At 40.6% G+C, this 27,012-nt stretch overlaps 1 protein-coding gene across 2 annotated transcripts in view; it reads right to left on the reverse strand.

The window, feature by feature from the left end:
- Positions 1-27,012, reverse strand: part of SRBD1 (S1 RNA binding domain 1) — a 226,741-nt gene that overhangs the window by 18,406 nt on the left and 181,323 nt on the right. For both annotated transcript variants that reach the window (XM_084622475.1, XM_084622474.1), the window contains 3 exons: positions 11,891-11,997; positions 9,385-9,561; positions 3,684-3,860 (listed from right to left, as the gene is read on the reverse strand). In XM_084622475.1, the coding sequence (XP_084478601.1) occupies positions 3,684-3,860; positions 9,385-9,561; positions 11,891-11,997 (461 nt within the window). The remainder of the gene's footprint in view (positions 1-3,683; positions 3,861-9,384; positions 9,562-11,890; positions 11,998-27,012) is intronic.

Below are 27,012 nucleotides of genomic sequence, written 5' to 3' on the forward strand. Positions count from 1 at the left end.
TTACTCAATTCTACTGGGGAAAAATACAGTTGCGGTGAAATGAATTTCAGTTTTATAGACAAATTAAACCACTCATTTTAATCCTCATCCAATGTTCTCAAAGGCTCTGGCGCACATTTGGAATTTATCATACAAAAATTAACCATGAAAATGTTTTTGATCTATAGCAGAATTCCAAAATTTTTTGAAACGATCAACATCTTTAAAAACAAAATTAGTTTCCAGGCAATTACTTTGATTGACGTCAACAGGGCTACTCATATCAGTAATGCACGTAAAATTTAGTCCATAATCTTTCAGTTGCTTTTTCATGAACATAGATTCAGCAATGAAGAATTATGTCCTCCGTGTGATCCAGAGCTCACTCAAGTCAGTGAGACCATTTCTATTGACATCAAGGGGCATTGATCAGGTCCCATATACTTAACCAATGTTCAAGTGTGAAGTATTAGTAGAATTTTATCCTTAAACCATATTTACCCAACAAACCAGAATGAGTCTAGAAAAGCTGTTTTATGAATTCTAATTAATTACACAGGTTATAAGCTATTTTTAAAGTGCTGTTTTCTTTACAATCTTTCAAAATACAGATAAAGAAAAAAGAGGAGCTGGTGATTCAGTAGGTGGCAGTCTTTCCTCTGAATAACTGCAAAGACAGTACCTCATATGATGTTAGCAAGCACTAGCCTATGGATCAGATATCAAACTAAGGTCCTTACCACTTCTGTCAATTAAAGACTCCATGACACTTTTTATAAGATGTGCTAACCCTGGGGTCCCAGCCAAATTCTAAATCAGGTAATCCCTCTGGAATTTCAACTGGATATGGTGATTAAGATTCTTATTTATACTAAAATTCCTACACTCCACTTTCCACAGCAAGAACAGTATAAAGGAGCCTTGATGTAAATAAGAATAAAGATCTACTATTCTTTATTTTCTGTCTTTCTTTGGTTTATGGTGGTGCAGCATACTATTACATAACTGTTTTATTCCACACAAAAAATGGCTGTACTTCTGTTTCCAGAAGTGTTCCTTCTATATTCCTCTCAAATTTAAATAGGTGACATGGGTCTTAATTATACTATTAACAGGAGAACCAGAAAGTGAAATTGACTATAGGCAAAAGTGAAACTAAGTAGTCTCTGTTCAGTTTTCAAACTGAATGAAATGTAAAACGAAAATAAACAGCATGAATGCAGACAGGTAATTAGAGTTTAAAAATTATTTCATTTTTAAATGTACAGTATTACTTTTAACAATACTTATTTTTAAATCTAACAAAATCTCTTTAATGTTTTGAGATGTTGTGATTTGCCAAGTGAAATGAGGTCTAACAGTCAACTCAGGGACATTTCTCATTGTTTCTCTGTAACATGATAACTTTTCGACATTGCAGCTGATTCATTCCAAAATTTCAGGGAACGTTCTTCTACTCATCAATGGCCAGAATCCTATCGATTTTGGTGAAAAATCAGAAAAACTGAGAGGGAGAACGGGGGACACACACAGAACCCCTAGAAAAGGGAGAATGGGGACTGCAGTATGGGGGACAAGGGGAAATGGGGGACACAAAGAGTCCCTGACATATAGGGAGAATGGGGGACCCTAGTACTGGGGAAGGGGACATAGATGGAGCTCATGGCAGGAGGGAGGGGATGGGATGGGGGTTACAAGGAGTCCCTGAAATAGAATGGGATGGGAAGGTCATGCACAGGAGGAGAATGAAGTAATCCAAGGAACCCCTAGAGTCTGCAATGCACTCGGCCTACGGAAGCTACAAAGTGTGCATTGATTGTGACCTTCTAGTAAGATATTATAGAAGTGCCAAGTACTTATTAGAGTATTACAACATTACTTTAAATATGGAATATGATCTTATCTAAAATTATCTAACTTTAAATGTTTTTATTTTTTGAATGTAACCATCCTACTTAACAACATAGAAAACACAAACTTGTTCCTCTGGACACAGTGAAATCAAAGAGTTCACAAGAACCCCGAAACATTTAACTGCCACTTAAATTAATTCCAGTATAGTTTACGAAAAGTACCTGTTCAATTTAAAAAATAAATAGGCACTACTTAGTTTATAGGAGGAGATAATGTTTTCTCATGAGGACAGGCAGAGTCTAATTTCAACCATAGGGTGATGATAGAGGAGATTACCTCTTAAGTAAGCATTTACCAGCTGCTTTGCCCCCTAACAAGGGAGGCACACATGGTCTCTGAATTACTGTTTTTTGTAACCTGCAAGAAAAAAACATTTTCCTCTCTCAGCAAAAGGTCCCATGCTAAAACTTCCAAGTATTTGGAATTTAATATAGACATCTTACTTAGCACCTGGCAAGATCAGAATTTAATGTTAAAGGCTAATGATAATGACACATTCACAAATGTGTGTATACACATACGCAAACATATACACATTTATTTTAATGGTCAATCTTTATTGAACAAAGTCTGTTTTATTTAGAAGGAAATTGCTCTTATGCTTAGACTAGCCAACAAATTAACACACTGTATTAATTTGCAATTCGTGATTCTTTAGTACCATAGCATGATTTGAACTACTTTTAAGAATAAAGAAAACCATGGTTCAATTACCTTTAAGCAAAGACTGTATGGAGACCAGAATCTATAATAAATTCATTATTAACTAGACACTTTTTCTGTTAGTTTACTTTGCTAAGCACAAGTTACACTTACCTGAAATGAGGGCTTCTGGATTACAGTGTAAACTTCTCTGAAACCAGATTTATTACTAACAAACGGCCCCTCTTTGCTCTCATGAATAGTAAGGTGCTGAAGGTTCCACTGAGATAATGCCAAGCGAGGCTGGGCACAATCAGAGACACTGAAATGTGTTTGCCAGGTATAAAGTGGTGACATCCAGCTGCAGTAACACCTAACTTAACTCCCACAGATTTGCTGAAAAGAATTCTACACCTACTACTATCATCACCTGGTGGCATTGCAGGAGAATTTAAATGTATGGAGAAAAATGGAAGGGAAATAATACTGCACAAAAAATTAGGTTACAGAAAATGCAAACACTGCCTTTTTTATTTATTCCCATAATATACAAGATGGGGCTGGGACAAAGAGACAATTTTTCAGATTTACAGAACAATCAGCAGTTTGCTTCTGCACTTGATCAAGCAGAGAACCTGAATGTTATGGGGTGTGGCATAATGGAGCTGGCAAATGGACAGGAAGGGGCTCAGCATTGGTGGCAAGGTGATGAGAGTCACACTTGGAAGAAAAGGTGACAGGGCTAGTGGGAAGAAAATTCGCTAGTATTGTAATAGTCGGTATGTCCAAAGATACACTATAAGGGCACCTTAAGTTCACTAGTGCACTCTGTGTGTTCTAGGTAAACTTTGGAACACATTTTCCTCACTGAAATAAAATTACAAAAACACACTATTTAATTTTCTGAAAGTAGCCCTTTTTTGAAAAATGAGAAAACCTATAAAAGGACAAACAAAATAGATTCCAAGTCCTTCACTCACATGAGAACTCCCTCTTTTGGGGAAGGGTGAGATTAATGCACACATACATTAACACATGTATTTTGGGTCCCCAAAACTAAGAAATTTCTCCATTATGTAAGAAAAATCATAGCTCACTGTTTAAAAGACTAATTTCATAAACAGCTCAGAAACTCTGCCATTGCTTACCTTTTTGCAACGTCATATGACTCTGGGTGGATACAAGTTTGGTCCAAAGGATTTGGCCATACTACAGTGTTTGCTGCTGGATTCCTCTTTTTTTTGCCCTGTTTCTCGCTTATGACTTGAACATCTGCTTTAGCCATAAGTGCATGACCTTCTGCTGCAAGCTTAGTTTGCTGAGTGCTGTCAAAATTCAAAGAGACACAGTTCTTGGTATATGAACACCCTTACAAGTGCCCACACACACAGACAGTGATCAGCTTTTGCAATTTGTTCATTCCATAAAGATTCAGCCCTTAATCATTCATTTTTTAAAAATTACAAAATAAGATTGTGTTCTGGCTCCTTCTCATGGGAGGGAGAGAGTAAAAGCATAATACGATACTCAATATAAACTATTCAGAACGTGAACATACGAGCCTTTGTTAAGAAGTATTAAAATGGCACAGCAGCACATTCACAAATCCACTTAAAAAGTTATGGGAAGTGTCTCTCTCTGTTGCATCCAACTGCTGAACAATGCAGGGGTTACAGGCAATAGAAAATAGCAACAAATGAAACAAACAAAACCACACTGATTTAACATGTTAAATTAGAGTAGAGGACTTACTTAGAAATAAATCTTGGTGCTAAGCACAAGACAATTGACTTCCAGTTTTGCCACAGACTGTGAACCTTTGGGCAAGTCATGTGACACACAGTTTCTCAGTCTGTAAAATGGGGGCAGTTCTATTTCCCTACTTCACAGGGTGCTGTGAGGACTACTTCATTAATATTTATAAAACTTTCAGATTTGCAGATGGAAAGCACTGCAGAAGTGGGAGCATCCATATACTATAAATTAAATAGAATATTTTTGTCATCCTTTGGAGCCAGACACTATAGTTATATATTACTGTTTAGAAGTCTATCTCCCAGAGAAATACACCTAGGGTGATATTGTGAGGAGCAGGCCAAGGTATGGGGGTGGGGAGCCTGCAGTGGCCTTAAGCCATGTTTGTGCCCTTCCAATCCTCGGCTGCTCCAGGGTCAGAGCTCCCCTGGTGTAATTTAGACAGCCCTGTGGGAGAAGTGCTACCCAGAATGTCTGCAGAGCTACATGCTGTAGCCCTGCCAATCACATCCTCCCACCCCGCAGCCATGGTCCCTATGCTATGGCTTGTAAGGAGGTCCTCTGAGAACAGCATAGAGCTGTCTGTCTCAGTTTCTCTGCCAGGAACTTCTTTCTCAGCCAGATCTTGGGCTTCTAGAAACGCTTTATGCTGCTCTGGCCCCATTACCTGGTGTAAAAGGGATGGAGCAGGGATGACAATCTCACCCATAAAGTCATATTAATGTATCTTAATTGTAGTTTTCATGTGACCTACCCTAACACTGTCTTAATAAAGTAAGTATAACCTTCTCCAAATATTGCATGAACTTCCTTAAACCTTATTTAAAGAAGGGAAAATGTGTATGTAGAATTTGCACTTAAGCGCTATTAGTATAATGTTATTCATACATTTCTAACTAGACAAGTGCAAGTAAACACAAAAATGAATTTTTCTATAAGCTGATGATGTTTTCAGATAATATTTAGTTACCGCATTGATCAATTTTGCGGTTTCACAGTGAAATGTATTAATGATGTACCACTGCTAGTGATGTGGTCAGTGAAAGTGCTCATTTTAAAAGAAAAACAGCAACAGAAAATACTAGATAGATACAATATGGGTAAGTTAATGTTATGGGGTAACTTATTTTGTTCTGTTTTGTTAAAACATTCCAGACTTTTCAATAGTTGATATTTAATCTTGAATGTTGCTGTGACGTTGCACCCCATAATGCTTTATGGAAATATGCTTATGAATGTAAATAGACATAACTGGAATATGTTTTATGCTACATACGCCATGTAACATACCTCGGCAAAGGTTATGATCTGCTGAATATATTCATCCTATTTGTATGCATGTATCATTTTTGTATTCAAAGTTATGAATATTGACTGTGAACTTGTTTGATTTTAAGTAGCTTAGTAAGGCATTTGGGCAGCTTCTTTAGAAAGGAATTTGCAAGTTAAGTGCCCAATCAAGAAACACTTAATGGACAATGGATCTTGGATGGCTCCAATCCACATAAGAAGTCTACTTGAGCACGTTCAAGGTAGCATGTGAACCATGGCTACTACCTGTAAGTTCTGAGTCATAAAAAACTCTATCTTGTAGCTGGGACTCTACACAGGGAGAGGGAGGGATGTCCACCCACAGGAGAAAGTCTATTTAAACCCCTGGGACACCCCTCCACTTTGTCTTCAGCTGGCTCAAGAGATAGTCTCTCCATCCCCAAAGGATACCTGAAAGAAACTGGAACAAAGGACAGTAACCACGGGGGTGTGAGTGATTGCTGGACCCAGACTAGAAGGAGGCTAATCTGTAAAAGAAGCTTACTGGAACACCTCTGAGGGTGAGGTTTCATCTATAATCACTTTCTTACTGTATTAGGCATAGACTTGTGTGTTTTACTTTATTTTGTTTGGTAATTTACTTTGTTCTGTCTGTTACTACTTGGAACCACTTAAATCCTACTTTTTGTATTTAATAAAAACACTTTTTACTTATTAATTAACCCAGAGTATGTATTAATACCGGGGCAGGGGGCGGAGGGGGGGAGAACAGCTGTGCATATCTCTCTATCAGTGTTATAGAGGGCGAACAATTTATGAGTTGATCCTGTATAAGCTTACACAGGGTAAAACAGATTTATTTGGGGTTTGAACCCCACTGGGAACTGGGCATCTGAGTGTTAGAGACAGGAACACTTCTTAAGCTATTTTCAGTTAAGCCTGCAGTTTGTGGGTCATTGTTCAGATCTGGACCTGGGTTAGCAGCAGGCTAGTGTGTCTGGCTCAAACCAGGCAGTGTTCTCAAGTCCCAAACTGGCAGGGAAAATGACTCAGAAGTTGTCTCAACTCAACACATCAGTTAGCAGTTCCCAAGGGGTTTTCTGTGATCCAACCCATCACAGCTGCACTGGTATGAGATTTTTCTATTTCATTCTCCACTTTTTGTTTGTTTTGTTTTTAAAGGGGAAAATAATCCAGAGCTATTTAAGTACTTGTAAATTCCTTGACCCTAGGCTTATGCTAAAAGATTCCTGTACGTCTCTTCCATGCAGAGCTTATCAGCTCTACAGGGTCCTTACCCACAACAGCTACAACAGAGATGTCCTTAACAGAGTCATTTTTGACTAACCTATTAAGTTCCTGTGCAGCTTGCAGGCTTTAGTAACTCTACCACTTTTGAAAATGGACTGGACTTGAGTGTCTTAACAGCTATCTTTAATGGAGCCTGAAAATGTCTGAAATTGAAAAGTTTTGCAGATTTATCTATTTTGGAACTTTATACCTTTATGGTTTTACTTTTTTTGTCTCAGTGAAATCTACAGAACAATCCAAATCAGAAGTGTTTAGGTGTCAGATGATTATGAGTTATCTGAGCAGTGAGATCAGATGGTTAAAAATATTTTTTCACTCAACTAGCTGACAAGTTTTTGCTCAAACCAGAACTAAGACAAAACCTGGGAAACCCCGGGAAACCCCAGGCCAAAATAAAGTAGTTTGAAAATGTTTGGAACACTACAAAAACTTATGGTTAAAATTATTACCACTTCAGAATAGTCACTAGGCATTTTATAATGCATTTATGAAATATACTAGTTATATCCTACATTCTCAATGAAGTAAGTTCAATCAATTATTTCTAGAGATTTTTAAGAACTATTCAGATATTGAACAAGCTGCAAAGTCACAAATAGCTCTAGGCCTTGATTGTCCCTACTGGTAAAGGGAGTACTAACTGGACACACCATCTGCCTGAGTGGTGCAGCTACATCCTGTGCTGGGAGGAAGACAAGAAAAGAGACTTGCCCTTATGTGAGCTATGCTTTTGTCACTGCCACCCTTCCCTGGCGATTCCACCAAGTGAGGGCAGCTTTAAATTATGATGATTAGGGCATCATCTGATTTCTCAGAGTGAAGTCTCCCTAGATATGAATTGCTCATCTCATATCTTTGTACCCAGACCACGACCTGCCCAGCGCTGCCCACCGTTGTGGCAGTGTGGAACAGCTCTGGGCCCTCCACCACTCACACATTGGTTTCCATCAGTGGAGTGATTCAAGCTCTTGAATCCCAGAAAGAAGTTTAGACTGTTAAACTTTTTTCAAATCAATATTTTAAGTGAGAACTGCTATGTTTTTGTTAATTTGCCAAATATAAAACATGGGAACTAGCACAAATAAAGCTCTAATGCTGATGGCCTAGTGACAGAGAAAACAAAAATAACGTACTGGCTTCTGATCCACTACAGCATATCTTTTATTGGTTGGGCCCACCAGAAATGTTGCAGAGGCACAGCAGTCAGGGCCTAATTTTGACTCAGGTCTTTCAATGCAGCACCTGATTTTGCAAGACTTGCATTGATAGGCATCTGTTTATCTGATATCAGGATTAGGCTCCCGGCCTCCGTTAGGAAAATATAATACACAATGCTCTTAACACTCCACTACTGCGCTGTTTGACAAAATATTGACATATGCCTGTCTTCTCTGTTAACATCATTTTTATTATTAATAATTGGTACTGCAGTAGCGGCACCAATGGGATTGGGGCCCCATCGTGCATGTGAGGTACTGCATACCAGTATTAAAAAATGACAGTACTTGCCCCAAAGAACGGACAATCTAAACAATCTTTCCTGCCCAGATGACAAGATTAAAAATGTCTGAGAATGAAGATCCTGGATTCTCACACTGACTACCACCCATCATTGCACTTCCACAGCACCTGCCTTCCAAGAATATTGATGTAATTTATAAACAATTATGCATTAAAGACACCCCTGTGAGTTATCAGTATCTTACAGATGAATTTGCCCAAGGTCACCAATTAGTCAGTGGCAGAACAAGGAGTAAAATCCAGGAATCCTAATTCACAATAATGCGCTATCGCTAAGGCTACCATTTTGTCACGGAGGTCACAGAATCCGTGACTTCCAAAGACCTCTGTGACTTCAGTCCTGGTGGCTGGGAACTGAAGGGCCCTGCCGTCACCGTAGCGGCAAAGAGCTGTGTGGTACGTCACCCACTGCCTGAGGCAATGGGCCCCCAAGCCGCCATGGACAATGGGGGTACTCACAGCTCCCTGCCAGCCACGGCAGGGCGATCCCCACAGCTCCCCCCAGCCAGGGCAGAGCAGGGGGTTCCCCGGCAGCTCCCCGGCCGCCGCAGTGGGGCAGAGGGATTCCTGGCAGCTCCCCACTGTGGCAGAAGCAGGGGGATTCCTGCAGCTCTCTGTCGCCGGGGAAGGAGGACCCTGCAACTTCCCGCCACGGCGAGGAGCAGGGGGACCCTGGAGCTCTGAGTCCCCACAGGTGGTCGGGGCCTTGGCACGCCCAGCCACTCTGCAGCTGCCCAGCCGCTTCCCATTTTGTCATGGATATTTTTAGTAAAAGTCAGGGACAGGTCATGGGTTTCCGTGAATTTTTCTTTATTGCCCAGGACCTGTCCATGACTTTTACTAAAAATATTCATGACAAAATCTTAGCCTTAGCTATAGTCAACAAACCCATTAGACACTCAGTCAGCTCTGCTTGGTTGCTGCTTTGAGAAGGAATGGGCTTTTGAATGCATGGTTGTTACTGAGTTTAATTCACACCTTAGTAATTACCTGCAAAAGGTTCTTATGTATTCTTGGTTAAACCTGATGAATCCAGCGCACTGTTGAAAGGATTTTGGACCCAGTCCTTTAACTTCCTTGAGCTGTTCCCGACTTATAAATGGTCCGTTCTTTTCTCGCCATTCAATTATATTTTTAGCCCTATTAGCATTCAGTCCTGCAATATGTCTGAGAAGCAAAGTTTTCAAAATATATTAGTTACAAATAAATAATGACTAGTGCAGATACAAATTAAAAGCAAGAATACAAACTGCTCCAGGAAATCTGGGCCAGATAACTCAAATGTCAATACACTAAACTGTTTGCAAAAGTAGTGCAAGACCAAAGGCTGAAGGATCCATCTTCACATGATCCTGCAAAAGGATCCCACTGAAGCCAACAAGACTCTGGACTATCTGGGTATAAGGGTCTGTGTGGGAGGATATTTCTGCAGGATCAGACCCAAATCTGCATTCAGGTTCTAAGTGAATGGAAGCAGAGAATTCTTCATGGAGTGTCACTGATAGTTGTTCCTAAAGAAATAGCACCTGAAATTGATGCGAAAGACACAAAATAGCAAAGAGAAGAAAAATTTCCCCAAAACAGTCTCATCCTTCATGCAACAAAAGTTGGAATAGATTGACAAACTCAGCATTGCTGAAATATCAGAATTATAAGGAGAATTTGAAACGTAACAACTCACAAAGTAAAAATACTACTAATTAAGAATGGAAATTTTGGCAAGTCATTCTTAGAAATGTTAAGAAGTAGATCATGATTTTAAGCTCTTGACTAGGCAGTGGATAGTGCATGGCAAGTCAGGGTGTTAGACTCTCCAATGAACTAACTTATTGCATACTATCTCAAAACAGGGAACCTGCAACAGTTCACTGAAAGTTCCACAATGCACTCTGACGTACTCTCATTTCACATTGGCTTCAACAGCTCTTCTTGAGGACAACGGTATATACCTCAAATACACAGCTCATAAAATTTCCACTGATCTTTAGTAGGCCTCAGAGAACATATCTAACTTCTAACGGCCTGCAGAGATATAACGTGCCTTGTAAATACAACAGGTGATGATAAATACATTTAACATAACACACACCTGAGCAGTAAGCAATGCTTGTAATCAGCCTGTCTGGGATGCACTGTTTTCTACAACTTAGGTCTCAGGGATACTCACTGCTTTTCGACACAGTGCCTCAGTGTGCGCTATAAAGGGTGTGAACTGCAGAGCATTTGTGCTCTGGCTGCCCCATGTAGACCCTGCTGGCTTGAACTACAAGGTACCTAGTGTGTGTTAATGTAGTCCTGTTTGAAACAGAATGCAACATGCTAATGCACTCTACAACTTGCATCTCTGTAGAGCCGTGTAGGTAAGTCCACAGAAGCCGAAGAGCGTATGGGGGGGGGGGGGGGGAGGGAGAAGAAGAGACAGGACAACATGATGATAGTCTTCAAGTACATAAAAGGTTGTTATAAAGAGGAGGGTGATAAATTGTTCTCCTTAATCACTGAGGACACGACAAGAAGTAATGGGCTTAAGTTGTAGCAAGGGACATTAGGAAAAACTTCTTAACTGTAAGGGTAGTTAAGCACTGGAGTAAATTGCCTAGGAAGGCTGTGGAGTGTCTGTCATTACATGTTTTTAAGAACAGGTTAGACAAACACGTGTCAGGGATGGTCTAGAACAGTGCTTCTCAAGCTATCTGATGTGGGGGACAGGCAATTTCTTTTTCCAATGTGCGCACAAACCAGCAGCCGATGACTCGCGGACCGGCACCGGTCCGCGGACCACCACTTTGAGTAGCACTGGTCTAGAAGAGAATACTTAGTCCTGCCTCAGGGCAGGGGACTGGACTTGTTCCAGTCCTACATTTCTATGGTTATGGGCATGAACTCCTCCCACTGTTTATTTTTCACAGTCCATTGGACTAGATGGTTGAAAATTTCTGAATTTTGATTTTTCAACAAAGACAATTAGATACACTTTCACAAAATCTTCCACAAAAAACATAACATTTTCCAGTACATTATAGAGCTAGTATAATTTTTTAAAATGTTTACAGTGAAAAAGGGGTACATTTTTCATGAAAATTTTCCAGAATTTTCTCTGTTTTTCAACCAGCTTTACTTGCTATAATCTGTAAAGCCATCTTCTGACAGACAGAACAAACATTTGGAAATCCCTTCCTTTGCAATATTAATATCATATTTATTATGCCATGTTATATTTGATTGCTGTGTTTGTTTTATGCTACAAGTTATGACTTTGAAAATATTTGTCTCCCTCAGACGAATGGTTTTACCTTGCAGAACCACATCTCCTCTTTCAAAAAGCTGACCCTTAATACTCCAGTGAAATACTGTCTTAATATGTCATTTTCATGTAATTGGAAGTTTAACACAAGAGCCATTTGCTCCAGCTGAGTTTGAGTCGGATGGAAGACTAAACACAGACTCTGTGATCCAAAGCCATGTAATTACTGGAATAGGAAAGTATTCAACCCACCTTAATAGTATTTCTGAGCAGATGTTAATATCTACTCCTACAAAGCTGACACACTCCTCAACCACACTGTCCAAAGTTGCTTTGAGCAAAGTCTGTGAGACGTCATGCTGAGACACAAAAATACAGATATAGGGTTACTGAAATATTGGAACATGCATAAACGAGATAAATGAGAACTGCAGACAATGGCAATTTAATAAAACATTTGCTAGTATACTGTCAACATAAGAAACAACAATACAGGGACCTCTAATTTAATACCACTTTTTCTATTGTAGAGTTACCTTAGCCCATTGATTTTTATTAATGTTCCTCAATAGCTCTTTGCAAGAACTCTATTGTGCGCCAAATTCCTAGAATATGCAGTATATTCTATTCCCTGTCATATTAAACCATTTTTTTACTGCACTGTTTTCCTGTCTTATTTAAAATCAAAATTTAATGAAACACACACACAAAACAGTTAAAAAATAGAATTAACATTGTATTTTATCATATATACCTATAAATATAGTTTTGGTTAGTCTGACAGTTACCCCCTTACTCTAAAATCTGATTTAAAAATTGTTATTAAAAAGACAGGTAGGACAAAATTTTCAAATTAATATCTCTGGATAATAATTGGACATATCTGCACACAAGAATGCCACATTTGTGCACACTGCAGTGCGGTAAGTATATAGTAAGTGCCTGTCAAATTTTCCTTTTTTGACAGCTAATCTTCATGTTGTTATAGAACAGCTTACTATTCATTACCCTATAAGAGTAAACCAGATATTACATTAGGTCTGAAAACACAAAGGCTAAATTTCAACCCTGCATCAATAAAATACGTCTAATTGTAAATGGCTATATTCAGAAGATTAGCAGATCCTTCACTACAGTAGCACTACTGAAAATTCCTCTAGCTTTTCATTTGTTTGCATATTTTTTCTTTGTTTTAATTAGTCATACTTTTTAAAGATAAAAAGTTATGAAACTCTAGATACTGAAGTTTTACTTCAATCCACAACAATGTGAACTTCTCCATGAGCCCACCAATGCTTAGAAGTTTGACCTGAAGGGAGAATCCTTTCTAAATGTACGAGCTAATTTAATCACAATGTTGCCTTTGCTCTAGGGTTCTTATAAGTCACTCATATAAATCTGAGTTGATCTGTAGTGGTTTTGTGATGCATTTATTTAGGACATCATCTTGGATTCAAGCCAAGATCCCAGATATTTTGTCCAGTACTATATTTTATCTTCCAAGCCATTCAGCTCTTTTAAAGTTATTATAATTAAATATGACATGCCACCAGCATCAGGCTCCATCTAGTCATATTTGTCATTCATTAAATAATAGTTAATATCATAACCAAACTCTGTCCCAATGTCGCCCTCCTTATTAGAGCTAATCATATTGTAATGTACACTGATCGCCACAAATGTATTAATAAACTAACATGATATAAGCAGATCAAAGGAACACTCATATGACAGACGCCTACACACTCTCTCCTCCAGAGCCCAGCCATGGAGCGCTCCCTGAGCCAGACATCTGCATACCCTCCCTCACAGAGTCCACGGATCCAGAGGGAGAAACAGTCGGATAGTGGTTCTTGGGCTTGTACACAGTTTCCTGCATGCCAACTCCTTCCTTCAGGGCGTGCCAGGAACTGCGGCTGTCCAGAACCCTCCAGTGCCCCCTCCCCATCGGCAGTGTCCTGTATTTGTGAGCTGGGATCTGCTGGGTCCAGTAGCTTCTAGTGGTGACCAGCAGCTCTGTAGCACCAATTCTGCAGGAAAAAGGAAATTCTGCACAGAACGTTAATGGCAAAGAATCCCCTCGGGAGTAATTTGTAGAGCTGCATATACAGAAGTAGCCCCAAACAACAGGGAATGTAACCACCCACATTTGGCCTAATCTTTCTGAGATGCTGTATGTCTGTGTGGATGAAACTTGATTTGGCCACAGTGTCCTGGTTTCGATCTCCAGCTCTGCTAGAAGTATTACATGACATTTCAGACACAGTACTCAGTTACATCATCGGTAACACAGGGGGATGGAATCTGAAGCCTTGATCAATAGCAAGGATTGTAAAGTGCACAGAATTACCTCCACCAATAGAAGAGGTGAAACTTGAACTCATGGTCTTCTGGCTTCAAAGGGGAACTTTGGTGCCTGTTGTAGCTTGTTTGTTAAATGGAGAACAAATTTAGCGAGTGAGAGCAAACATTAAAAAATTCTGTGAAGTGTTTTATTTGATTTCTTTTTCCAGGAACAATTGCCAATGACTAAAAATTCATAGGCCTCTCAAAGTGTGCTTTGCATTTATCACTTTTTAAAAAACAAGTCGGTGTGTTTCAGCTTCGTATTAGAATTTAAGAATTAAGGGCTGTCAAAGGCAAAATCCCACTGCAACCTTCACTATGGAACCACTATTAGTTCCTCGATAATGCTTACCATCACCCATACCACATTACCTTTATACCCAAGGTTGTATGTTTGACTTGTGGCTGAGATCCATATTTTAAAATATGTTGGTGAGCAAAGTGAGAGAAGAAAGAAATGAGAAACCCCTTTAAAGGTGTCAGGACATATTTCTCTTGCAGAAGGCCCAATAATTTTATTTGTAACCATGCCTCAGCTTTGTCCGCTAACTGTGTACAGCTTAACACCTACTTAAATAGCTCTACAACTACCAATAAAAAGAAAAAGACACGCACTAGCTCCTCTTTAATACCTCAATATACTACAGATGAACCACTTAGAATGGGTATCTACAGCATACATGGGAGTGAACGGATGCATAGAAAGTGAGTGTGAATGTGATGGATATAGATAAGCAAATTGTAGGGCTGCCCCTCTTCTACGGACAGCATGACTAAAACCTTAGTTATAGGTAAGGCTACATTTTAGTCATGGGTATTTTTAGAAAAAATCATGGACAGATCACGGGCAGTAAACAAAAATTCACAACTTGTCCATCACTTGTTCTATATACCCCTGACTAAATCTTGCAGCGGGAGATGGCCCGGAGGTGCTGCAGATGCCCTGGGGGGAGGGGCGGCGCAGGTGCTCTGGGGGGAGCAGCTCAAGGCCTCCGCTGGTGCAAGGGGGTGGGGGGTGGCGGCGGCGCATGGCCCAGAACCCCTGCTGCTGCTGGTGTGGGGGAGGGTTTTTTTTTTGACAGGGCTGGCAGACTCCCTACCTGGCTCCACGCTATTCCCCGGAAATGTAGACATGTCCCTCCCTCAGCTCCTAGGCGGAGGCGCATACAGACAGCTTTGCACACTTCCTCTGCCCAGAGCAATGGCTCCACAGCTCCCATTGGCTGTCTGATGGTGCCTCCGCCTAGGAGCTGAGGGAGGGACAAGTTGCTGCTTCTTGGGCGCTCCCCAAGTGCTGCCCAGACCCCTCACCCACTCCCGTGCCCCAACCCTGAGCCCCCTCCCACACCCAAACTCCCACTGCTGCTGGGGGGGAGGGGCGAGTGGTGGCTTGAGACTGCCCCAGCAGTGGCCAGTGTGGCTGGCCCGGGGACTGCCTGCTCAGGCAGCCCCTGGGGCAGCCACACCAGCCGCTGCGGAAGTCACGGAATCAGTGACAAACTTGCAGCCTTAGTTACAGGCCATCCCTAACTCGGAGAAAATCAGGCTTGTGGAAGGTGGCCAGTTGTGAACTGCAGCAAACTCTTCTGGAGACACAGCCTCTGACTGGCATTGCTTCCTCCAACGGCATTGGAAAGTCTTCTCACCCACACTGTGAGACATATTTTGAATGCAATAGAAGAGATGTCAATTTATGTTTCTAACAAAGTGACTAATTTTAAAAAATTAGTTGGGCTGTCAAGCGATTAAAAAAATTAACCGCAATTAATCGCGCTGTTAATAATAGAATACCATTTATTTAAATATTTTTAGATGTTTTCTATATTTTCACATATATTGATTTCAATTACAACACAGAATACAAACTGTATACTGCTCACTTTATATTTATTTTTAATACAAGTATTCGCACTGTAAAAAACAAAAGAAATAGTATTTTTCAATTCACCTCATACAAGTACTGTCGTGCAATCTCTTTATCATGAAAATTGAACTTACAAATGTAGAATTATGTACAAAAAAACCTCCATTAAAAAAATGTAAAATTTAGAGCCTGCAAGTCCACTCAAAATGAGAACAGGTGTTCTCATGGCACTGTTGTAACCGGCATCGCAAGATATTTATGTGCCAGATGCGCTAAAGATTTTTATATCCCTTCATGTGTCAACCACCATTCCAGGGGACATGCGTCCATGCTGATTATAGGCAGATGAGCGGTGCGAAGGAGACATCGTCATCACCGGCATGCCCCACCCTCTCCGATAAGGCCACTGCGCTGGCCATGCTGCAAAGCCGGCACCATAGACATTGATGTGGCCTCAGTTGCCCATTTGCACCGGTGGGGTCTTGGCGAGGGACTGAACTGCCCTTCTAGGCTGGAGGAATCCTCTTCTGGTGACCATGGCAGGGTCGTTGACACCTGTCTGCCTGCTGATCGTAGCCACCGGAGACTGGTGTTTGGAGTGGGAGGATCAGCGTTGCGGGCAGAGACCTCTGCTCTTTTGGCACCAGGGGAGCTTGGGAAGGCATTGGTGCCACCAGAAGTTTGGGTCTCCTGCCGCTCCCGGGAGACAGTTGTGGATCCTTTAAGCAGCTAAGGGCCCTGATCGTGGAGGCACGTCCACGTGGCTCTGGAGTGGCAGGGTGGCCCAAAGTGAGTCCTTTGCCCGATGCCCCATGGCCTTCCTTGCCCAGTGCCAGGGAGCTGCGTTTCTTCATTTTCTTTCTGGGCACCATTGCCAGGGGTGCATTGCACACGGAGGCTGAGGTACACTGGACCCTCGCTAGAATGCGGGGTTTGGGATCCATGAGCAGTACTGCGTTATAGCAGGGGCCGCGTTACCATGGGTCCCAATTTAAATATTTAAATTTGGGATCCATCTTCGCAACCGTGCTATATGTGAATCCGCGCTCTAGCAAGGGTCCGCTGTACTAGACTAGTCTTGGTGGGAAGGCTCGGAAGCCGGACGAAGGGTAGCCTCCATGAGGCGAGCTGGAAACAAATATCCCACTCTTTCTGAGTCCTGGGTCGAAAATTTTTACAAATACGACACTTGTCCTTCACATGTGATTCTCCCAAGTACTTGAGGCAGCTGCGGTGGGGGGGGAGGGGGAGGGGTCACTAACAGGAATAGGCCTGTTACAGTCCGCGCAGGGCTTAAACCCCGGAGACAGGAGCACACCCTGCCTGGGGCAAAGTCCCCCCTGGGACTCTAACTTCTAACTCGTAACTACACTTAACTACTTAACAGTAACTACTATAAACTATTTACAAAGCCCTAAGGCTTGAAGTCAGAAGAGATGATACCAATAGCCCTTGCTATTCAAGGAAAGGCGCTCTGACTAACCACCATGGGATGTAAGAAGGAACTGAGAGGGTGTAGGGCTGGCAGCACCTGATATACCGACACAGGACTGTGGCACTCAAGGGGGCGCCAGAGCTGGCCCTACAGATACTGCTAAGGCAAAAATCTCCAATGACCACGTACGTGGGCGTGCACACACTGAGAATGGAATTGACATGAGCAAGCATTCGAAGAAGAACAGCATAAGTGAGGAGGGCAACACCTCCAATCTATGTGCATATGATTAAATGTATCAGATTTTTAATCTCATTTTATGGAGAGTGGTATCACTGTTTTCAAACTATGCTTCACCTGTTTATTGTCAAAATTTGAGTCACACCACACTTTGTTTGACAACTACCTCCCCACCCAGACAGCAAACCCATACATCACCTGACTCCCCAGTCCATCCTCCTAAATGAACACTCCTCACCTGATTCATACACAATGCTAACTCTGCCAATATCTCACAGGCATTACCACCACCCTCTGGGAGCCCTTCCCATCCCAACACTACACAAAGGCCTTCCATGTTACAACCCATGCCTGGTGCTTTCCCCCCATGCACTGACCTCCCTTAACACCACACATTGGTCCTCATGCTCAAAGCATCTTAATCAGAAAGATAAGTTGCCCTGTGGGGTGGGGGTGGAGTACGCAAACAGCAGGGCAGCCTTCATCTCCTGTGACAGGGGCTGAGGCTACGACCTGGGTGCTCCTTTACACAGTCAGGCGGGTGAGGGGAGAAGGATGTGTATGCTCGGTATCCAACTTCACATACACATACTCTGAAAATGGGGGCAGCCAGGCACCTGGCACTGCTCTTCACTTCCAAATGCTCCATGCCCACCCTCAGCCAGGTCAACGGGGACTGCACCCACTTCCTCTCTTCTGCAATACAGAACCCTGAGGCAGCAAGGTCAGTAGAGCCTCTGCACTAGGAGCTCAGCCTGAGGGACTTAGCACTACAGGAGTGCTCCTCCCAGCCGTGCTTAATGGGTCTGAGCATGCTCTCTGGTTCAATTTCAAATACCAGCCTGGGAACATTTACCACCTAAATAAACCACTTCGGGTTCAAGTTGAATGGATTTTGAAAACCCATTATTAAAATTTGGATTTTTAAATTGACAGTGTCTCTTTAAACTCACAATAACAAGGCCTGATGAAGTTACTGAGCAACTACAGCATAGGTTAGATAGGGTTAGGAAAGAGTTATATTTTCTCTTGCAGCTTTCAGAGTTAGAGTCATATATTTAAAGCCAGAAAGGACCATTATGATCATCTAGTCTGACCTCTTGTACATCACAAGCCAATTAACCTCCCTTTAATGAAGAAAGGATTATTGTCCGTTTCACAGATGGGAAACCAAGACTCACAGAGATAAAGCGAGATCCCCACGGTCACACAGGTGGTATGTCTACCCTGCATTCGGGAGGTGTGACTGCAGCACATGTAGACATACCTGCTCGAGTGACAACAGCAGTGAAACTGGAAACACAGGCGGCTGCATGCACCAGTGCTGCCTGTCCAGGATCCTGGTTCCATACTCGAGTGGCTTCACTATCATTGTTCAGGTACAACCTGCATGTGCTGCAATCACACCTCTCAAATGCTACGTAAAGATACTCAAGGAATCAGTGACAGAATGGGGAATGGAATCCAGATCTCCTGTTCCCAGCCCAATTCCTTAAACACAAGGCCAGCATGCTTCTCGGAACAGTGCTAGAAAGTGTTACCTGCTGATTTTGTTGCAGGACTACTTTTTAAACAGAAGGTATCTCATAATATATTACTCTGTGTTATCACAAATACCATGAGTTGCAATGCGATGTCTGGTATTTATATTCTAGGATACAGTCAGTGAACCAGGAAGTACTGATGTATAAAATTTGATTATCTGATGACAAGTTGAAACCGATATGGTAAAAATAAAAATCATACAAACTGTAATTAACATCAAAGGAAGTTCTAGTACTAAAATTACACTTTCAATCTAGAGTTTTATAACCAACAGCTCATAAATTTAGTTTACACTTATGTCTCACTTTGAAGTGTGGTTCTACTCTGAAAAAGGACTACAGATTTCAGGGTTCCAGTTATTGTCTCTTGATTAGTTCCATGTCAAATTTGCTAAGTTTAAAAATATTTCTGTACTCAAACAGCCACCCTGAAAATTCATCTTAGGATCTGAAAGTCAACATGGCTTTTTTTGTTTTGTTTTCCTGCATCACAATGATTAGGAGAGGGCAATGTACTTTGTTTAACTTAAAAAAATAAAAAGCAAAAAAACCCAACCTCTAAATCACAAAACAACAAAGAACTAATTAATAAGATGTGTATCACCCACTGATCATTTTGCTTTAGTATTACATCCTATCATCCTTTGTCTGTCCTTCTGTTTTTAGATGGTGTGATCTATAGGACAGTGATTGTGTCTCTCTCTGTGTTTGGAAACCCCCAAGTACACTGTTGGGATTAACACAGTCTAAATAATAAATCACAGCAATAAAGATTCTGCAATCCAGATTCTACTATAGCATTGCTAACACATGAGTAAGTGAAGACAAAACATGACACTTCCACTGGAATTTAGTAAACAATTCTGAGGTACAGGATAGGAGAGAATCTAGCTCGAACTCTCTCAACTCTATTGTTTCCGTAGGGTTAAGAGGAATAGAGACTAGTAAAACCTTATTTCTGTGACTAAAGTCACAAAAATGTGGCGTTAAAGGTATGACTGAACATACACAGTGTAGTCTGTTGAATAAGAAGGTTCCCTTTGTATTTATTCACTATTTAAATTAGATCTGGACTTGAAATATAGCCCAATGGCAACCTAAAGACAAATTACACAGTTTTAAATTCCAGTTAGCCAGATCCTCAGCTTGTTTAAACTATTGCAACTCCACTGAAGTCAATTTACACGAGCTGAGGATCTGGACAAACATGTTTGCTAACTTTACTTGACTAAACGCATTAAACAATAGGTTCACAATCACGTGCCAAAAAACCTCCTCTACTGGAGCCTGGGTGAGGAAATGAACTACCGCTCTAAGCCTAAGACCAAACAGCAAATAGGTCACAACTAAAAACGAATTTGGTAACCTCATCCAAGTCCATTGCAAAACCTTTATTTGGGAACAATTCAGGACAATCATGGATCTGTTGAACAGAGGTTCAAACAGAGTCTAAAAACTGTACTGTGACACACAAATGTGCAGTAAAGATTTTAAAAATGAACACTGACATTTTACATATATGCACACTAGTAGAAATCAATTGACCTACCCAGGCATTCCTATTATTTTACAGTGCCCCAGAGTCTAGCTAGGCCCCTCACAATACAGTTAAAAAGAAATTATCCCTACCCTGAGGAGCTTACAAACTAAATGCAGACATGACCTAATGAGGTGATTAACACGGTCATAGAGAGGGGCTGGACGAGGGTTCTCAATATTGTGTAGTGAGGTTTTTGGGCTCTGGACCCAGGCCTGGAATAGCAATGGTACAACCAGATCAACATTAACCCTGAATAGGTAGAGCTGTGTGTAGAGAGGAAATCTGTTTTGTTTTCTGAACAACTTAAACATCAGTTATCCTTTGATTCTAAAGTAAAGCTCCAGCAAGCTAAAAAGTGAGTGGAAATCCTTTGTTTCTTTCTTCAGGTATGTAATGAAACATTCCTAGCACCTCGTAAAACATTGTTACCTTGCTACCTGTCATTCAAATATGTGTTTATGAAATTTAATATTGCCAAGTCAGACTGGCCAATTTGCCTCATGAAAAATAGCACTTTTTGAATTAAGAAAAAAGATACAGCCTAGCACTACTGAATAACTCTGAATAGCATTTATTTTAAGTATGTGTTGTTTTTTCCTCTGAAAATTGGGGGAGGCAGCACATCCTAAAATAAAATTAAAACTTTTTCATTGCACTGTCTAAAATTAAATACACCTTAATTTCTGAAAAATCAGCTTCGGTATTAAAAAAAAAAAAAGGGGGGGGGGCAGATTCTAAACTACTCTGATGACCGGTATGCAACCGGCTGCAATTCAAATGTGTGAGATATGAAACCAAGAAAAGTAAGGTTTATAATCAAAATATCAAGTCTTAAGTATGGCAGGACTAATGGAATACACAATACTTTAACAACTAGCTCCCTTTCATGTGCAGATTTTGTTTAAAAAAAATACATTTTATACCTCAGGTAGAAGTGCTTGAAAGTTCAGGTTGGATATTTTAATCTCTTGCGTCCCTTTGGAAAATCCCTTTCAATTAGATTCTAAGAACACAAGCTTATCCCTCTGATGTTTGATAAAAGAGCCTAACTTCAAGTCTTTCTTTTGAAGATTTTTTTGTGGTTTTTCTAAATGGAGATATTTTGTTATGCTATGTATTTAACTCTGACTCATTTCTTGTCTTTTAAAATCAAGATTCTGTTTATTTTTAATAGCAACATATTACTGAAATACACCAGAGCAGTGGATCTAAACCCAGGGGTACATGTAACCGAGGGGGTATGCAGAGGTCTCTCAGTGGGTATATCAACTCATCTAGATATTTGTCTAGTTTTACAACAGGCCACACAAAATGCACTAGCAAAGTCAGTACGAACTAAAATTTCATACAATAACTTGTTTATACTGCTCTATATACGGTACACTGAAATGTAACTACAATATTTATATTTCCGCTGATATTATAATTGTATGGTAAAAATGAAAAAGTAAGCAATGTTTCAGTAGCAGTGTTCTGTGACACTTTTGTATTTTTATGTCCGATATTGTAAGCAAGTAGTTTTTAAGTAAGGTGAAACTTGGGGTATGCAAGACAAATCAGACTCCTAAAAGGGGTACAGTAGTCTGGAAAGTTGAGAGCCACTGCCCCAGAAGGAGAAATGGATTTCTGTTTTCTTCAATCAAAAAATTTGACCAAACAAAACTAAAATGCACCAGTCTTTATTTAAAGAAACAACATTTGACCCTGCAGATACTTAGCAGTTATCTCTGTGTGTGTTGAATTCATCTTACTCATAATAAGTATGTCCCAACAGGAGCAATAGCACTGCTGACTTGTTACACGATTTAAATCCCATTATTTATAAATCTGATATCCAAAGCTACGACCTCTGCCTTGATGCAATTAAACTAGCAGTAACTACAATATATCTCAAAGCAAATATAGAACAAATATCAATATTCTCCAATGCATACTATGAGGCCACATCAGGGGCACAATCTGATTTTGATTTAAATCAACAGCAGAATTCCCATTGACTTCTATGGGAGGAGAATCAAGAGAGAGATGTGTGTCTTCCATGACGATGATTCTGACTGCCAGGTAGGAGGCTGGGATTTCATTTCCAATAGTACTCTTTCTTTGTGTCATTAACATGGCATGCAATTAACCCTGGCAGGGAATGCCTTGTAACATCAGAGGGAGATTAAACCAGGAACCTTGGGATCTGATTGGCTCCAAAACAGAAAGTCCGGTCAGGGAATTGCCCTCCAGAACTTTGCTGAAGGAGGGTGTAGTGAGGCGGGGTCATCTCCCAAGGACCCAGAGTGGGAGGGCCCCCAGTCTAAGCCCTGGTGGGCAGAACCAGGGCCTAGTTGCCCCTCCCTCAGGAAGTGGGTGGGAGGGGCAGGAAGTATAAAAGGCAGCCCAGAAAGCTCAGTAGGGAGGCAGCCACCGGAGAGACCAGACACCCTCTGTGGCCTCCCGATCTGGGAAGCGTCAGAGGGTGCCTAGGGAGCAGAGGACTGGCCTGGACCACCAGCTGACTCAGACCTGGAGGAAGCAAACAGCTGGCCCGGAGCGCCATCGGACCTGACCCCGGGGGGAGAAGACGACTGGCCCGGACCACCGACGGACCAGACCCCCAAAGACTTGCTTGCAGTCCCGGAAGCCACCATCAACCTGGACCCCTCCTCACAGCAACACGTATACCAAGAAGGGGAGTGTGGAAGTAGCCCGGGGTAGCAGACCCCTGTGTGGCCGCAACACTGACAGTGGGTGAGTCAACATGTTGCGGTGTGGATCCCCCGCTGACCCAGTGACAAACTGCTTTGTCACTGCTAGGGCCGGAAGCCCAAGCCTCAGACTCTTTCTTGCCCTGCCTTGATCCAAGGCCTGGGGCCAATTGACTGTTTGTTTCCTGCCCAGCCTGAGCACAGGCCTGAGCCCCAGCTGCAAATGGAGACCGCTTCGTTCCCCATGGCAGCCAACATATCAGTGACATAGTGAGGCGGGGTGGCCTCCTGAGGACCCGGAGTGGGAGGGCCCCCACACTGAGTCACTACAGCCAACAAGGAAGATTATGTTCTGAGAAAGGACGGGATAAAAAATTGCTTTGGAGGAATGTAGGTGGAAGATCACAAAGGCCAGATGAGCCTAGTGATACTTTACTGCTCAATTTAGTCTCAGAATATGACCCACTGTGGAAGATTAAGGAGCAGCAGTTGTGTGTTTTCAAGGGAAGAGTTCCACCTAGACCCGTCATAAGCATGATGAGCCCTTGGCAGGGGTGGGAAGTTTAGTGCATGTTTGGAAAAGCAAGAGGAAAATATGAGATCCTCACAGCTCCACTAAAGATGGGGTAGAATTTCCCTCATCCATCTCTAATAAATTAGGCAATGTAATATAACAAAATTATCATTCCTAATGAAAAAGAAAATGCTACACACAACAACTTAAGGAAACTTTACAAAAAGTGTCAGTTTTGTACTGTTGCTGCATATTTGTTAGGTCCTACACTAATGAGATTTCTAAATACAGGCAGCTACTCATGCTAACTGGTTTTCTCTAGGTCACTATTCAAAAATATTTTGTAATTTATTGTACCATAGACTATCAAAATACTGCTCTAGTCATGTCAATATTAAACGCAATTATACATCAATACTTCCATTACAAAGCTCATATGCCAAACAATCACAGTCCTGATGTTTTCCTCCAAACCAGCTGTTAATCACGATAGTGGTTATTTGATTAAATCAGAAGAAAAATTAATGTTATGTAATGTGAATACAGCTTCAGAAGCCATTGGAGAGGGCAGATTTTAGATGAGTTTCTTCTTTAGCACAAAAATGTTCATATTGCCCATACTTAAACATAGTTTCTACTTACGGTTCATAGCTCACTGTATTGGTTTCATTTGGGTCCCCCCTTTGTTTTATCAGCCACTCATCCCCCTCACTCCCCCTTCACCTCCTATAGCTAAAGGCCAAAACAGGGTTAGGAATTAAAAGAAATGCAAGAATGTTTTCCACAGAAAATGCAGCCAATTCAAAATAAAGAGAGCTTCTTTTCTCTGCTTGCTAGAAAGCATCCACTTCATTTTGATTGGCACATGGCAACTCAAAAAAGTTATCCAAGGTAGTGTGTTGAATGACCCATGAAAGACTGAAAGCTAACAGAAAACCAGGAAACATTAGAAAAAACAGAATAGTGTGCTCAGTACCACTGTTTCTCAGATTCTCCAAACACAGCACATAAGAACTCATTGTGTCATTTACAACTTTGATAACTGGAACTAATTTCAGCACCATTCATTGTACATGTGAGTAAGTTATATTTAACCAAAAGCATAAATAATTAATCTGTAAAAGAAACTTCAGCACTGGAAAAGGAAATGTATACCTTTTCTTTTTAAGATTTGCTGTGCACTGAAATAAAAGCTGTGTAGATTATGTAGTTTAGATCACCAGTGAAGATGAATATGATGTTTTAACTCAAGTCTCACTACTTCTCAAAACCAGCAGACAGTTGGGAACAATATATCACAACGGGCAGTATCTGATCCATGTAGGTGCAGAATCCAGATAGCAAGAGTGCTGTAGGAAATGAGAATCAATATGCATTGGCAGAACTGCATAGAGGAGAACACAGTGCCTGCTTATTGCTTGATAGCTGAGCACTCTTTTTTTTAACATTTTTAACAAAAAGGATCTCATTAGTTAGACAGGAAAAAAAAGCTATGACATCACAGCCATTCCCTGATAAGTGCTGAATATAAACTTGTGATCTGTGGCATCACAACATATCCCTTATTTCTACTGAAGACATGGGAAATTACTAAATGAAAATTCATATCCAGTAATGGATTGCTAAAGAGAAGGCAGCTCAGTGATGTTCTACCTCAACTCATTCATACTAATAGTAGACACCGATTCTGTCTTTCAAACAGTTTCCTGCAGAGATTCAAATAAAAACATATGTTTAAATTCTTTACACATTCCAAAATAGAAAAACACATATTTCCCTTGTATAACAAGACACTCATTCTGCTCTTACTTTGTGTACAATGTGTGTTTAAGGTGTCCTCTAGTGGATACAGGTGAACAAAGAGGCAGAGAAAAAAGATGCAGATACCTAAATTATCATAAATGCATAATTCCTGATTTATTTTAGCTTAATGAAAATATTTAAATACTATATGTATAAACATAATATTCATACCGACACATATTAGCGCATCAGTCATTCTAGAATAAATGTCTGTTTCCACTGTAAACCCCTATTTTCAGGGATTCATAATTTAGCTATAAAAAAATTAACTTTACACAAACTTGAGACATATCGTATAGATAAATTTTTTCCTCCCCCATGAAGTTCAGAAAATTATCTAGTTGGAAAATGAGATATATAAACATGAAAATAAGAAAAAACTAGAAACTATCATTTTAAAAACAGATTTATGCTATACATTTTAAATTCTGAAGACACAACTCAGAATGTAGTTATGCTGCCTTTGTAGCTTCTGTTTTTATTAAACTATCTGTGAATAAAGAAAAGGAGGACTTGTGGCACCTTAGAGACTAACCAATTTATTTGAGCATAAGCTTTCGTGAGCTACAGCTCACAGTCCTGATACTTCATTGTCTTGTAGCTTGTGTTATTTAACCCTCCCGCTCCCCCTCCCATATAAAATGAGTACAGAATGCTATCACTGATTTAGAGAGGAGCAGAAAATTTTGATTTAGTAGAGCTTATACCCAGTTTACACTTTCTTTAAATAGGTGTAAATGATTGGTCGATGTGATGGGCAATGGAGAATCAAAACTTGGTTTAATTGTAATCAATGGCAAAACTCCCATTGACATCTATGGGGCCAAGATTTCACTCACAATTTTTAGCTAACAACTAACATTACTGAAGATTTTTAGGAGACTTGATGTGTGGTGAATCTAGTCAGGTGATTAGTATAGTATGTCTAACCTCGGTGTTTTAGTAAATGTTTGTTTACTGCATATATTTAATACAATAATTATTAAATATAGAAATGTTTCCTTATTACTTGATGTTCCAAATTATTATTTGGAATCTGTATTTTAGTAGCACATAGAAGCTGGAATCAGATCAGGACCACATTATATTAGGCGCTAGCAGGTGTTTTGCATTTTTGAGCAAATACATTAGATAACTGAGGAGAATTAAAACAGTAATAATAGTAGCAGGCAAAAATAAAAGCTTTGCTATGGAAGTGAAAACAAATACAGTACAAGGAAAGCCACAAAATTTAGAGTTACATCTAGAAAATAGGAGTTGGTCATCTGGCATTACACAGTTATAGCCCAGTGTATCTTTATTACTGATGATTCTTATATTTTAGTGACCAATGTCAAGCATCTATGCTAGGCTAATGATGGGCACACCCGGAAGGGTTCAGAAGTTCAACTTTGG

Source organism: Lepidochelys olivacea, assembly GCF_965140295.1.
Source record: "Lepidochelys olivacea isolate rLepOli2 genome assembly, chromosome: 3".
Taxonomy (NCBI): domain Eukaryota; kingdom Metazoa; phylum Chordata; order Testudines; family Cheloniidae; genus Lepidochelys; species Lepidochelys olivacea.